The 16511-nt window shown below is 43.4% G+C and overlaps 1 protein-coding gene across 1 annotated transcript in view; it reads left to right on the top strand.

Moving 5' to 3' along the window:
• LOC306923713 (teneurin-3) overlaps nucleotides 1-16511 on the top strand; it is a gene marked incomplete at both ends in the record, with an annotated part of 232390 nt that overhangs the window by 174746 nt on the left and 41133 nt on the right. Inside the window, 3 exons of the mRNA XM_079501976.1 lie at nucleotides 1916-2177; nucleotides 3207-3474; nucleotides 5371-5514. Coding sequence (XP_079358102.1) covers nucleotides 1916-2177; nucleotides 3207-3474; nucleotides 5371-5514 — 674 coding nt within the window. The remainder of the gene's footprint in view (nucleotides 1-1915; nucleotides 2178-3206; nucleotides 3475-5370; nucleotides 5515-16511) is intronic.

The raw sequence follows: 16511 nt of genomic DNA, 5'->3' as shown, positions 1-16511 counted from the left end.
GTGAAATTTTGGAGGGGGATATTTGTGAAACATTTATTTTCCATACTCTGCACCCCAGTATTGGTTGGTTGGGAGGGGATCCGATTTGTATAAGCTTGCCTTGGTTTGACTGTACTAAAACATATATGGGACCGGACCTTAGTGTTTTTCAAAAATTATTAGTGGACCTTCAGCATTTCTAGTTGAGGACCCCTGATATAGAGCTACTGTGGTATCTGTACTATTCAGAGCTCAAGCGGCTTGGAAAGTTAGATTTTTACAGAGTGCCGTTTAGTGACATTTGGAGGAGGACCTTTATTCATATTCATGTTCATGTGTTTTACACACGTTGACAGCAGATGAATAATACAGGGGCTTATATGATGAACGGCAAGGAATGATTCAGCTGTTGTGCTCTCTCTCTCTCTCTCTCTCTCTCTCTCTCTCTCTCTCACTCACACACACACACACACACACACACACACACACACACACACACACACACACACACACACACACACACACACACACACACACACACACAGATCAGGGGTGGGGTCCTGCGGATGGCCCAGGGATTAGGTGATTCTCTTCTGATATTCAACCCTGTGAGTCCTCTGACTGGAAACATGATAAATGGAGGAGAGGAGGGATAATCACACTTGGTTAGCCACCAGAGCAGCTCAGGGTGCTGAGATCTGTGTGTGTGTGTGTGTGTGTGTGTGTGTGTGTGTGTGTGTGTGTGTGTGTGTGTGTGTGTGTGTGTGTGTGTGTGTGTGTGTGTGTGTGTGTGTGTGTGTGTGTGTGTGTGTGTGTGTGTGTGTGTGTGTGTGTGTGTGTGTGTGTGTGTGTGTGTGTGTGTGTGTGTGTGTGTGTGTGTGTGTGTGGGCAGCATCAAAGCCTGTCCTCAAGTGCAGCTGTGAGCTGTTCTCTACTGTCCAACATGGTGGCAAAAGAACAGAAAAGAACAGAGAGAGAGAAAGAGAGAGAAGGATTGGGAGGAGAGGGGAATGGAGAGATGAAGGAGTTGAAAGAAAGGAGAAGATTGTCTGTGCGTGCGTGCGTGCGCACGCTCGCGTGCGTGCGCGCACTCGCGTGTGTGTGTGTGCGCGCGCGCGGGTGCGTGTATGTGCGTGCGTGTGTGTACGTGCGTGCGTGAGTGTGTAATGACACCATGCATATGCTGCAACCCCCTGGGCAGTGAAGCCAGTAGAATATATGGAGCAGCACTTCAAAGACCACCCTTCATTTCCAAACCAGTAACTTTCTCCCTCCACCATGTGATACTAATTAAAACTAGTTCACCAAAGAAACTAACTGTGTTGTCTCCCTCTAGCATGCCTGGTTAAGAAAAAGTCATACATTGGATTCAGAAAGTGATAATTATGCAAGGTCAAATAGTTTAAAAGTCCTATACATTTGGGAGAGATTCTACATTGCAATGAGTTGGTTATTCTATATAATTTGCCTAGTGACGCTTCATACAGTCACGTTTATTTTATTTTATTGCAAATACATGATAGTTCATTAAAAGAATACATACAGTACATAATAATTCAGTGAAAGTGAAAACAATAACTGAATGAAATGTGCTAAAAGTGGCTAAAAGAATACAAAGAATACAAAGAATGTATGAAAGAAAAAACAAATACAAGTGTATTATTACTGAGCTTTTTTAAGCACTTTGGTAATATTTACAAGCATCATTAGAATGGCGCAGCGTGATTATGATGTTGCATTGCTTTGTCTCTAATGTGGCACAGTAAACAAAAGGTGGGGTGAAGATTACTGGCTGACCTTCATTGTGGATGAATGGATTTGGGAATAGAAATGAAATACATTTTGAAAGCAAGTTGTGAATAGCTTGAAAAACAATTAAAAAAAAGATCAAAAGTAGGTCTTCTTTCTCACGGTTTACATCAATTGGGTTTTAAAGGTTTGACCTTCTGGCCAACGGCGGTGCCTCCCTGACCCTGAATTACGAGCGTGCTCCGTTCCCGGCACTGCAGCGCACGGTGTGGATTCCCTGGAATGTCTTCCACGTGATGGACACGGTGGTGATGAAGAGAGAGGACAACGACATCCCCGCCTGCTACCTGACGGGCCTCACAAGACCCAGCACGCTTATCCTGGCCACGCCCCTCTCCACACTGTACCGCACCTCTCCCGAGGACAACCCCATCATCCCTGAGACACAGGTGAGACAAAGAGAGACAGGTGAGACACAGAGAGACAAGTGAGACACAGAGAGACAAGCGAGAGAGAGAAACAAGTGAGACAGAGAAACAGTGGGACGGATGAGACGGGGACCGTGTGGGACGGAGACACAGGTGAGACAGATAGACACAGTGAGAGATAGAGATAGAGAGAGACAGTAGGGCCGATGAGGCAGAGACACAGATGAGATGAGACCGAGAGACAGGTGGGACGGATGAGAGACGAGGAGAAACGGTGAGACACAGGCGGTGAGAGAGAGCCAAAGGTCATATCAAACTGTAATATGAGAGAGAGAATACACCTTATAATATATCTTTCTAATCTATTCCTATTCTTATTTTTCTTATTGTTATTTTAAGTGTAGGATTGTGTAGGTTTCTCTCTTTTGTATTCCTAGTTGTACACAGAAGTGTGCCAATTAACTCCCGTTTACCATACAGGATGATACAGATTTATATTGTACTGAATGACAAGATGCCATCATCATCCTGTTCAGATGGATAAAAGGTGTCACGTCCCTTATTTTCACCTGGTCTCCCCACACACACTCAATGTGTCACTTTATAGTGTAGTTGCCTGCTAATTAAAAGTCACAGGTGTGGATGAGGCTTACCGGTTAGCTCACCGGATGGTGCTTTGATTATTGCTACGTCCCCGTTGGGGACCTGAGTTGCATGTCATTCTTTAAATAGGCCGTTTTCTGAAAAGTAGAGAACTGTTACCCAATATGGGAATATTTGAAAATGGTCACCTTCAATGGCATTCAGAAAATAGAAAAAATTGATTGATTGAATACTTTATTAACAGTTTGCAGAAAATAGCACAGGAAAGTACAGTTCAATACAAGGTCTGCTAAGAGGATTTAAAACCCAAGAAAGCCTATATGTCTTATTCCCATTGTGGTCCTTCATATTCAATTCATTGGGAAGCGATGTTGAAAGTTGTTAAGCTGTATTCTGTCCCAATATAGCACGAATGACTAAGAATAATCTAATCGTCTTTGCTGTCAGGTGCTTCATGAGCAGGTAGCCATCCCAGGCAGTGACCTCAACCTGGTGTACCTGAGTTCCAGGGCGGCGGGCTACAGACCCATCCTCAAGGTCCTTCTCACACAGGACCGCCTCCCCTTCGGCTTGATGAAGGTCCATCTCATGGTGGCCGTTATGGGGCGGCAGTTCCAGAAGACCTTCCCAGCGTTCCCAGATCTGTCCTACACCTTCATCTGGGACAAGACGGACGCGTACGACCAGAAGGTGTACGGACTGGCCGAGGCTGTGGGTGAGTTTTACACTGGCTGCTGCGTGCGTGCATGTGTGCGTGCATGCGTGTCATGAGTGCGTGTCATGAGTGCGTGCGTGCGTGTATGAGCCAGAACGACTGTATAGAGCAAACATGGTCTATTCAGGTTTTATGTTTATTTTTTATGGATTTGTGGGTCGTGAGCAAATTATATTCATATTATATTTCTAACCTTTCCTGCAAAACACTGAATCATTAATGTCCTACCCTGTGTTTCTCTCAAGTAATCAGGGACACAATTAATGATTGACAGCTGCATTTTGGGACACCATTTAGACATCAGACCGCTTGACAGCAGCTGTTCCGGTGGTTCTTGCTGCGGGCGATGAACCGCACGTGAACTCAGTTGCCGCTCAAAGCCGATCGTAAAGTTGTGCATTGTTTCCGTGTGTGATAAAGAATTAGCAGCTGGTGTGAAATCATGGAATCCCAGACTGCTGCATTTCTGAAGGCCAATGCTCATCTGCTGACTGTTGTGTTTTGCATGTATAATATTTCATCAAGGGCACTATGACTAAATAACATATTGCCTCACAGGCACTGAAACAAGTCGGGTGTTTAGTCAATAAACCTTTTTCTAGAATATCTTTGTATTTGCATGGTAATTGATCGTTCTGACCATCTTTTGTGCAGGACAGCACTTCAAATATAGTTGCACAGGGTATGTGTAATGTTGTCGTTTGTATTAGCATGTCCTGGCATTGTGGTTGACACTACTATCTAACTAGTTACCTGGTCAGGTAATGGGTTAATAGATATTGTGTGTGTGTGTGTGTGTGTGTGTGTGTGTGTGTGTGTGTGTGTGTGTGTGTGTGTGTGTGTGTGTGTGTGTGTGTGTGTGTGTGTGTGTGTGTGTGCGCGTGTCATTGAGTGTGACGTGGTGCAGTGTGTTATAGAGTGTATCATTTCTGCATGTGTCATCCTCCCAGGAACTTAGAATAACCGTACTAAAACGTTTACACAAGTAATTGTACATTTACATTACTGTACATATAAAGTACAGTATGTTGAAAGGAAAGGATCAATTGCATAATGTGCAATTGATCCTTTCCTTTCAACATACTGACGGGAATAAAAAGGATGCTGAAGATCTATCAAAGTCCCACACACAGATAAAATATAGGATACACGCACATGTTTTAGATGCTTACGTTACATTTATTGTTTTTTTACAGTTAGAATGAAATGGCTACAATATCACCTGTTTTATTCAGATGTGCGTGCATCCTCTAGAACGGCAAAAACAACCACTCAGAAACAAAGCACAACAGATGTTCTAAAGCAGTGATTCCCAAGTTTTTCATGTCCTGGACCCCCAAATTCAGAGCATACCTATTTACACGCACCTCGACAGTAGGTACAGGGCCAATAAGGCAATCATGGAAGGAGGTAAAGCCCACACACCATTCTTTTGGTAAATAATTACTTTATTGAACAAACAACAACGTTTCGATCTTGATAGATCTTCGTCAGGTCAGTATGACTGTATGACCCCAAATTGACACTAATTAGCCCACGGACCTCCATTTGAAAAGATATTCCACAGACAAGTGATTCTCAACCCGTATCATTTTAAGGACCCCCAGTTTGACATGCATATTAGTCTACAGACATTTCTATCTATGGGACCCCAATTTATATTGTAAAGTCAATGTTAATTACATTTTTGTACAAATGGAACGGGTCCATTTAGTTCCCTTTGTACACTCTCAGAGTTACAGTCCCATAAGGGTCCATTTGGTTCCAAACTATCATTTAGCTGGGGACCCCCTGGAACTCCTTCAAGGACCCCTGGGGGTCCCCGGACCCCACTTTGGGAACCACTGTTCTAAAGGACAGGACAGCTAATTGGTATGTCGTCGTTTTTTGTTTCAGTGTCCGTGGGTTACGAGTACGAGTCATGTCTGGACGTGGTGTTGTGGGAGAAGAGGACGGCTGTGTTGCAGGGCTACGAGTTGGACGCCTCCTACATGGGTGGATGGATGCTGGACAAACACCACATACTGGACGTCCAGAACGGTAAGACACTTAACACATTCCCTCCCGTTACACTAGGCGGGATCGTGAGGCCATTGCCAGTCAAATGCGCGAAATACCAAAGTTGAAGAAGAGATCCTGGGCAACCAGGAAGTACAGCCCCACCCCACACTACAGTGTGGGCTCACTCTAGCCTGTAGACGACCCGCGACAGAGTTGCTGTTATCGGCGCGATGTTTATCATGGATTTATAAGCTCCCAAACCTCGGATTGTGTCTCATTTTGAGCAGAAAAACGACTAATAAGCGTGCACAAGTGTACGTCGGATTCGCATTTAGACTGTTCTACCATGCAAGTTATTTTTGATCCAGTGTTGCGCCGCTGCATAATACGACATTCCCGCTATTTGTTTTATGTGTCTAAATCGCCGAATTTTAATAATAAAAAAGAAAGTCAGTCGTTCCGCGGAGCAGGGGGAGAGAGCTTCATGTTATGATGACGAAACCGGAAATCGATACTTATGCTGGGCTGCTAGGGCTTCTGGGAAATTGAGTCCAATGCAAGTGGATGGTGGTTTTGTCTGACTACAACAGCCTCCCAGCCCCCTCCATTCTGCTTGGCAAGATGGCGGGTGGTGCGATCGTTCAAAAACAAACTGAGGAACGGATCTGGACCGGATTTTCACGGATCAAACGCCCAAATACTTCAGCGTATGATCTAAAGGTAATAAAACAATCCACGCATGCGAGCACCGGTAGGAACTGTCTGCGTTTGTGTGCGCACATGTTGAAGTGTGTTTGCGTGCACGTGCATAAGACAGGTGGTCCTTTTTTAGAGTGTTGAACAGGTGGTCTTTTTTTTTTTTTTTTAAAGATATATATATTTTTTTGCGGCTTACGCCTTTTATTGGTTTTTGAAGGGACAGACAGTAGGCTGACAGGAAACGGGAGAGAGATGGGGGAAGACATGCAGTAAAGGCCGTGTTGGGCTCGGGAGTCGAACCCGCGGCACACTGCGACTGGATTACCAGTCGGGTGCCCAGACGGTTACGCCACCGCCTGGGCGAACAGGTGGTCTTTACCCTGCGATCGCTGCAATAAATACTCAAATCAAAATGAAATATGGTTCGTCATCTCTGCTGCAGATAATGGAGGAGAGCTGTGAAAGGCCAATCATTCACCTTAATGATGGAATAAATCAAGAGTGAAAGAAGCCAGTAGAGTGGTGTTCACAACGCTTTCACCCTGCTCAGCTGTTTTAGGAAGAGAAACCGGCCTCCTTGTTCCATGCGGATCGGGAGAGCTGTGACATGTTTAACCCTTTCATTAACATAGTTGACCTGGTGAATTGCTCCGCGCATCAATCACACTCGCTTAGCTGTAGAGTAAAACATGCCATGCCAAGTTTGCCAACGCCCTCAGGGCTGGTGACACATACGATGGTATTGCGTTACACACACTGACTTACATGATGTGGGGACAACAGGATCTCATGTGCAGCTCAAGGGGACAGTGTAAGACATATGACAGACTAGAAGACCTAGTTAGTCTATAAATACACACAGGACAAGGACTTGAAACGATACAGCGCTGTAATGAATGAATTACAGCTGCTACAATGAATGACGTGCAGGTCAGGTCAGGTTATCCGGCTTGTACAGGAAGTGACATCAGGGTATTTTGGGCTTGTTGGGCTATTTATTCACTTTTCAATAAAAATGAAAATGGGAGAATAGCAGACGCGTTGTAGTGAGCTTGAAGGTCGGCTATTTTCGGTTAGATCACCTATTTACACTATTCGACCATTTCACTATACAGTGTGTGTACGCTAGGGCATTAAGCAACTAGTCGACTAGTTTACTAGTCGACTAGTAAATCCACTAGTCGACCTTGCTGGTACTAGTCGACTAGTTGATAAGATTTTGTAGGCCTCAATATCGGGTAGATTATAGTTATAGTCACCAATGTACACAGTTTTTAAATGTACAAATATTATTTCCAAAAAAAATAAAAGGTGGTTTAACAAAGGTGGTTTAACAACTAGTCGACTAGTCGACTAGTAAACTAGGCAACTAGTCAACTAGTAAAAATGACTAGAAGTGAATGCCCTAGTGTACGCACATGTGGGGGGCACAGTTTTTGTCAGGTGAAGGAAGGGGGGGGGGGGGCTCTAAGGAATAAAGGTTGGAAACCGCATGCGATGACAAATGCGTCCTCCGCCCTGTGTGTATGATGCTACGGTTTGTTATTGGAGTATCATTATGCTAGCCCAGGGGTTCTCAACGTTTTTGGCCGGGGACCCCCGGAAATGCTTTGGCAATGTCTCGGGACCCCCGCCCCGCCCCCTCCCGACCCCCAATATAAATTGACTGCTACAATAACCTTAAACCATTTTGGGCGGGAACCCCTTTTGGTGTTTTAAGCATTGTTATAATTTAGCTATTGAAAAATAGCAGATCTACAAGCTCATAGCGCGCCACCGAGTGGCGCGCTACGAGCTTGTAGGTCTGCTATTTTTGAAAAATCGTGAAAATATATATATATATTTTTTTTAATAATTTGGGGACCCCCTAAAATAATTTGGCGACCCCCCGAGGGGTCGCGACCCACGGGTTGAGAACCCCTGTGCTAGCCTATATTGTTATTCCAGCGTGTTGTATTGCTAGTGAATTGGTCTTCTCATGTCCCTGCTGGCTGTAAGTGACACTACACCCAGTCTGTCCTGCGGTCTTTGTCACAGATGATTGATTGATTTGTTGCAGTTGTCACACAGGATCTGTGTCCTTGCCTGAGGTCACGGCCCACTGCCGCTCTGTGCTGTGTTCATTTTAATGTTTCATTAATTCAGTCTAATAGCATCAGTTTGGAAGTGCCTGGGTTCTTGCTTTCCCATCTCTTAGTCAGTGAAGTGCTTTTTCTTTGTTTGTTTTGTTTAGTTTTTTGTATCATAAATTCCTCCTTTCCTTTATGGAAGTCACACACCTCACTCATTCTCTCTCTCAGTCATTTATTTGTTCACACAATGCTTTTGTGTAACATTAAGCCAAATGATTAACCACTTAAGCCACTTAAGCTTCTTAAGCCTCACATTGCGTTGCCATGGGCTGTGAGTGTGTAGATTTATGATCGGTTATTTTCGGTATTTTTTGAAAACCTTCCCTTACAGTAAATAATGACATGCCCAAAATAGGTGTCCCCGTGGTTAAAGTGATTAACACTACAGTTTCACTTCCAATATTTTTGTGAAATACCGAACAAATCCTCCTACTATATACATATATGTATATAGTACATATGTATATGTACATGTGTTTACACAGGGTCTGTGTAAACACAAACATAGAAGACAAAAGTGTGTAAACACAAACACTGAAGACAAAAGTGAGGACGCAAATTGTGATTGGCCAGATGATGTACTGTATGATGACGTATGATGATGAGAGCGCCCCTCACTTCACACAGGTGTGATTTTTATAGAAAAGGGTTACCTTGGTACAGTAGTTATACTTAGTATCTAGGATGTCAGTATTATAATCACATTAAAATGAAATGAATTTGTCTTGATGACGTTTGTGTGGAGATATTGTGTACTATTATATGACATACATACATACATGCATACATGCATACATGCATGCATACATACATACATACATACATACATACATACATACATACATACATACATACATACATACATACATACATACATACATACATACATACATACATACATACATACATACATACATACACAGTATACATTGAGAGGGACAATATACAGAGATGCATCAAAGCTCTCAGATTCCGCTGGCAGTTGAGAGGGATATGTAAGAGTTTATGTGGAAATACGCTGTTGAATGTAGAACTAGTGATAGTGACCTCTGGGGGTTTACAGGGAGACAGATGGTTCCAGCATGTGGGTCAGTCAGTGCAGCATGGATATCTCCATGTAGGTTTATCTGTGAAGAAACTAACATTTACAACCTGTTACCATCTTCTATTTCTTAGCCACATGAAACCTACCGTCCCTATTCTGGGGCAAACATTCTGTGAAAATAGCCAATATACAAGAAGCTCACAGCGCATATGTTGTGAGGTTTGACATCAGCTATTTTCAGCAAAGACATTTGGTGTAGAAGTATAGATGACTTCACTGCGTGCAAAGAGTAGTTAACGGGCAATTATGGGCACTGTATTTTGCCCGTAAACCTCAAGTTTAGCGGGCATATACAGTTAATATACGGTAATATACAGGTGTGATGGTACAATTCGAGAGTTTACCGGAATTTGTTGGAACGTTTCACGGCAGTTTCCTGTAATATACACATCCGTATTCCATGCTTTTTGCGCAGTGCTTGAAGAGAGGAGAAGCAAGCACGCCGCCGAGCAGCCCACAGTATAAGAATATCGGGTGCACAGTTCTGGTAGGGATAGTCTATAGACTAGAATAGTCTATGCTGCTGTTTATTCCTTTAATAAACAAAGAATCCTAAATGGATAAAAACTTAAAAAGTTAGTGCTGGTATTACTTTCTGTAGTAGTATAGACCCTTGCATACCCTACGTATAATATAGGGTTTCATTGTTTAAGTCCTCCTCAGCTCAGAAGCATCACGTAGGGATGATGTGTCTTTTTTTTGTTTTTGTTTTTGCTTTTCTGCCTTTATTGATAGTATCAAGTGAAGATAGACAGGAAAGAGGAAGACAGAGAAGGGGAGAGACATGCAGCAAAGGACATCATGAACGGGACTCGAACACGTGACACGCTATCAGGCCTAAAAGCCTATATGTGCCTGGACCACTTGGCCAGCGGGCGCCCTGATTTATGTTGTTTAAAAGCCACATGTCTGGTTGTCTCCGATCAGAGATACTCTGCTTACTGATACGCCTGGTGATATCATGAGTTTGAGATCAATGAATGGGATCAAACTGGGTCGAAGGAAACCATTCAGAAATAATAATGATAACATCACAGAACAAATGAAAATACTTTAGGGTATTCCTTCATATTGGGATGGTGTTTTGTTCTTTTTGTGAGGGGCCCTAGCCCCTCCTATATTCAGCTATTAGTGTAGATTTTCGTCTTACACAAACATTAAATTCCAAAGGGAGTCTACCAACACGCCTCAAGCCTGGAGCGGCTGGTCCGGTGCATCACAGGAACAAGGACATATGTTTCAGAAGAAGGAGAGGACACTGGAGCAGCACGGACATTTTAAGGCTTTTATTAGGTGCTAGCATACAAAAACGACTAATGTTTCGACCTATGCAGTCTTCATCAGAGTCATGATGAAAACCACATAGGTCGAAACGTTAGTCGTTTTTCCCTTTGACAATGAATGGAGAATTTACGACATGTGGACAGGCAAATCGTCTGTTTTTGTCCTACACAAACATTAAATTCCCTTTTACAATGAATGGAGAATTTACATCATTATGTGGACGAGCAAATCTGTATTTTTGTCCTACACAAACATTAAATTCCCATTGACAATGAATGGAGAATGTATGTCATACTGTATGTGGACGAGCAAATCGACATGTTAAGTCATGAGGATGTACGATGATAAGAGCGCCCCACACACCATTTTCGTTTTTTCATTTAGTCATTCCTCCCCACACGTGTTGTCACTGCTGTTGTATCCTACTGACCCACCTGCCATGTGTGTAATGACAATTATCACCTTCCGCTTCCCTCCCCCCAACACGGGCATATAAACTCTTGACAAAGCCGGATGCACCACTGTGGATTCAAACCCACAACCTCCACAGTGCCAGGCACTTAACCACTGCGCCACCCGAGCAGATCACAAACCAGGACAGTAGGTATACTACAGGTCCTACAGTACTACCATCAAAAGGAGAAAGTGGAACTGGATAGGACACACTGGAAGGACACAAATAACATCACAAGACAGGCCCTGCACTGCACTCCACAGGGATAGAGGACATGGGTTAGGTTAGGCAGAGAAACAACTGGAGACGTTCCACACTCCAAGACCTAAAGAACATTGGAGTGAGCTGGCAGGAAGCAAAATCCCAGGACCAGAAGAGATTGAGATGGAGATATCGGGAGCGCTGGTGAATGCCCTGTGCCCCTCAGCGGGGTAAAGAGGATTAAGTAAAAAAGTAAGTCATCCGAGCGCCCAGGATTGATTTTTAAAGCAGTGGGAGGTGGGCAGTAGGTTTGTTACCGCTGCTTTTCTCTGCCGTCCAAGCCAAAATCAATGAATTTAGATTTCCCCACACGTACCAGTAGAAAGAAATCTCTGAATCTGATTATCTGGCTACACACGTACCTGTCTGGATGACATGTTCCAACATACAATAAAAATCATTGACCCAAGTCAATAATAGTCGCTATTGTTGAAAGGCAAAATGTTATGCGCTAAGTTATGTGGCTGTTACGCTTCAAAGGTGCTGCTCTTCCTAAAAACAGTGTAAAAACAGTTATAATTTGTCCTTGTGATGTCATCAGACGGACACTTATTCTGTGTACGATAAAGGAGAATTAAGGGTATTTTTAAGCACTCCCCAAGGGGTAATTACTTCCCTGCATTGACCCAGCAGTGACTTGCTCCGAGTGAGCCAGCCACTGGGGAACAGTTGGAGGTTAAGTGTCTTGATCAGGGACACTTAACCAGGTGACACGAAGCCTGAAGGAGTCGAGGATCGAACCAGGGACCCTCTGATTCCCAGACGCTACTCTAATTGGTGAAGAAGTGTACTACATACTAGAGATATTGTTGTGTTAAATCCAGCTCAGTGGAAACTGGAATCAGGATAATGGAAAATGAAGTAACATGGTCTGAAGCCACAAATACAGGTATAACTAGATAAAGTGCCCCTCATGGCACAGGTCTCCACCAGGGCAGGTCAGGTTGTGGCCTCCTGGTGGCGCTATAATAGGCCAATGTTAAAACGGTGCCATTTCTTTGGATGGCAATTGGATTGGATTGGATTTTTTTGGCGCAAAATGCCTCAAATTTTGTGGCAAAAATGTGTTTTGCAAAAATCCACCTGTTGGTGGCGCTATAACAGGCCAATGTGAAAAGGGTGGGATATATTCGTCAGCCTAGTAGGAAAGTCCGTGAAAGATTTCACGTAAATTGCACGCTGCGTTCATGATTTGAGTTTTTTTTTTTTAAACGGGCCAATCCTGTAAACTTTGAAAGCCAATGTTAGCCATTTCGGATGGAATATGAAATATCAGACAGATCTGTCTTGAACACATGACTATAGAGATAGTGTGTAACGATTAGTGGGATTTTGGACAGAATCTGGAGGAGTAATATCCAAAAATATGTATTTTAAAAGTCGGCCTCCTGGTGGCGCTATAACAGGCCTTCTGGAAAATTGGGGGCAGAGGTTCATCGTTGGCATCCAGGGAGTGTGTGCGCAAAATTTGGCATCGACCGGGTTAACGGTGCCGGAGATTAGCTGTACACAGACGGACGGACAGACGGACGGACGGACGGACATACTGACGGAGTGCAAAACATACTCTCTCCCCATGCCTTCAGCCTGGTGGAGACAACAATAGCTGGAGCTTTTTAGGAGTTTGAAACAAAGAATTAGAACGTAACTGCAGATGGTAGTGAAAATCTCGAGCTCTCTGAGAATCAGAAAAGTTGGGACACACAGTAATACAATCAGAAATTCATGTCCCATTCTGGACTGACATGAATAATGGATGAATAACTGATGCCATCTTTAAACATCCTTTGACAGAGATCAATTTTCTGGTCTGAAATTATGTACAGCATGAGCTTGTAGGTTGGCTATTTTCACTATTTTTCTAAATTTATGAAAGTATGAAATAGAACATCAATCATTTGACATTGGTAAAACAAAAAAACTAAAACACAAATGTTTTACCACTGATTATTATCATTCTGAGGTTATATTTCCTCATTGATTGGCCCTTTTCATCATTCTCAACATGTAGCAATTCATGCAGAAAAGAAAATAATTTTCTTCCACAGAGCAATCTTACTGTGTTTTATTGTAATTTAAAGACAGTGCTGTAGTTATTCTTGGTAAGTAAGTCATTTATGGTTAGAAGTTGTCCTTGGAGAACAAGGAGAGAGAACTTGTCCCACTTCCTGCAGGAGGGTTGGCGTCTCTCCAGAGTTCCCCTCAGTGATCATTTCATCTCCCTTTGTTCAGACCTCTTCAATTTAATCCTACAATATTTTTGTTTATATCTAATAGTAGATCAGCTAATATAATTAAGCATGTTCCACTTTGTGCCTTGATTTATCAAGCGGGGTGTGCTGAGTAATTATGCGGTTTTAAAGCGGCTTCACATGCATTCAGTTTTGCACGTCCACACCTGGGAGCTGCCCAGTGCAAACGCAAACACAGTGTTGTGCCGTGGGCCACAAAGCTTTTCCACTGGAGGGAGGTGGAGGTTAAGTGCCTTATACTCGAGGGGCAACCCGATGGCAGCTGCTATAAGGCATGAAAGGGCATTTCTCATTTACTGTCCCCTGGCCTGATATTTTCCTGCCGGTCCCCGGGCGTCGGACAGTGATTGTGATTCTCTAGTCACAAGAAAGACCACATCTCCAAACAGTCAGTTTCCACAGGCTGCAGTGTACATTTTTAAAACAGGCTCGCATCCATCCATTGATGTTATTGTCTCCACCAGGCCGAAAGCATGGGGAGAGAGTATGTTTTGCACTCCGTCCGTGTGTCCGTCCGTCCATCCATGACCAGCTAATCTCTGGCACAGTTGGCTTGATCGCAGCCATACTCTGCACACACACTGCCTGAATGCCACAACTGAACCTCTGCCCCAAAGTTTTCACATTGGCCTGTTATAGCGCCACCAGGAGGCCGCTTTGTGCAAAACAAATGTTTTGACAATACAACTACAGATTTTGTCCAAACATCACACAAATACACAGTCTCTCTACAGCCATTCAACGAAACGGGTGCTCTGTTTCAAACAAAATGCTGCAAATCATGAACACATTGTGTGATTTCAATGAAATGTTGCACGCACATTCCCACTAGGCAGAGGAAGAAATGCCACTTGAAAATGTTCAACTCAGCCTCATGGTGGCGCTATAACTGCCTGATTAGTGTTTTACCTATAACTGCACCGATCCTTGTGCACACTCCCTAGAGGCCAAGGAAAAACCTTTGCCTGGAATTTTTCACATCTGCCTTTTAGAGCGCCACCAGGAGGCCGACATATGTCAAACACATTTTTTAATATTACTCCTTAAGATTTTATCCAAATTTCACGCAAATCGGTACACATGCTCTCCATAGTCATGTTTATATTTTAACTGTTAACATTTGCTTCCAGATTGCATGTGAGAACATCCCAATTGTTCCATTATACAGAAATATGTATTCATATTTGGTTTGACCCCCCCATCCCCCCGTCCCCTAGGGGGATGGGGGGGAGACGGATTTTCCGGCGGCGCCGCTCCCTGCCCCCCACTAGCGTTCAGTGAGAGTTGCGCCACTGTGGACACATGTCTGCAGATTTATTCATATTAAACCAATGAAAAATATTAACAAAAGCTACATTTTAACTACATAATAGAGCCCTTTTTTATAATTTTTTTATATACAATGTTTCTGCCTGACAGAGACGATTGGCTCGGTCTGTGTGCTGCTGTAACCACCGCTGTAACGTTCCACGCAAAAACATGGATGGTTCTGAATCTGAACTGCTTTCTGTCACATAAGATTGTGGAAAACTAAAAAACAACACAGCAAGCAATCAGTTTGAAGAAGAAGAAAACAAAAAAAAGTGGAAAAAAGGTAACTCTGCATCCTTGGTATTAATGTTTACACCAAACTCTGCTAGCTTCTCTTTGTTAGAAACGGAAAATAACATGCATACAGCTGAACACAATCTGTCAAGCAGCCATCTCATGCGTGTTGCAAAGAAGAACATTGAAATGCATTTGGAGCCCGAGTGCCTCCGGTTGCATCTCGTTTCATCCCACCTGTCTTAAGGTACGACGCCCACATCACCAAAGCCTTTCACTGAGGCATATGCGTCACAACGGGGGGTAGAGCCGCTGCAAAGATGAGACCGCATTTGTGATCAACGGATAGATGCCGATGTGCAAGGTTTCATCTCTGGAATGTGTGATATGCTAATGAGACTTGTGTCCTTTATTTGGGATTGAGCTGTGTTGAGCAATCGAGGTTTATCTTAATGATTTGAAGTCTGCGGTTGCACATCGTCACATGCAATGTCGTACTTACACAGATGCTGTAAATAGCAATAGAAATATTTTTGGAAACGGAAACAACAAGCCCTGAGAAGTATTTTTTTCTCCTGTTCTCTCGTTCCCAAAGCAGATAGTGAGATCTAAACTCCAAATATAAAAGGTACCAAAGTAATATCACGAGCTAATGTTTTCTGCCTCATCTCTGCTCTCATCATCGGTTTGTTAAAAGGACATCCTAACCCAATCTACTAGCTCAGACCAAAGACAGTGAGCTTTGTAGTACAGATTGTTTGTTTTTGTATTCCAGTATGCTTGCTCACATCAAAGTACCAAAGATCCTCTCACCAGTCGCTATCTGCCTCTGTGTGTACCAATAAAACGATATCACAGAGGCTTTGATTATGCATTTTCTCAATGCAAACTGAATTATTCAGTTTGAAGTTAAGCCATTTTATTCTATTTTTTGACATTTTAGATTCATGGTCCACATGGGGGTTGTGGACGGGCCGACGTTGTTCAATAATGCTCGACGCCACCAAAATGAATCCAAATATTACTGTTTGCCTTTGCTGCTGCTCCCCACCATCGATTCCTTAATGCCGCAAACAAACCATGACTAATGTCTTTGCCTGCAACAAGAAAGGCCACAGTGGTCCACTTGCAGGCGGAGCAGTGACAGGCTAAGTCCAGATGGTCGCTATCATTCTCCTCTCATGACTTAGGTTTCATTTTCTTGCTTTCTTGTCCGTCTGAGAGCTTGACTGTGATGTGTGCCAATAAAGCATTTTCCACTCTCATCCTCCCTGGCAGTGGCTCTCTCCATCTCTCTCTCCAGA

Source organism: Electrona antarctica (genome assembly GCF_951216825.1).
Source record: "Electrona antarctica genome assembly, chromosome: 1".
In the NCBI taxonomy this organism is placed as follows: Eukaryota; Metazoa; Chordata; class Actinopteri; order Myctophiformes; family Myctophidae; genus Electrona; species Electrona antarctica.
Note: the sequence above shows the minus strand (reverse complement) of the source record. Positions and strands in the feature narration are given on the sequence as shown.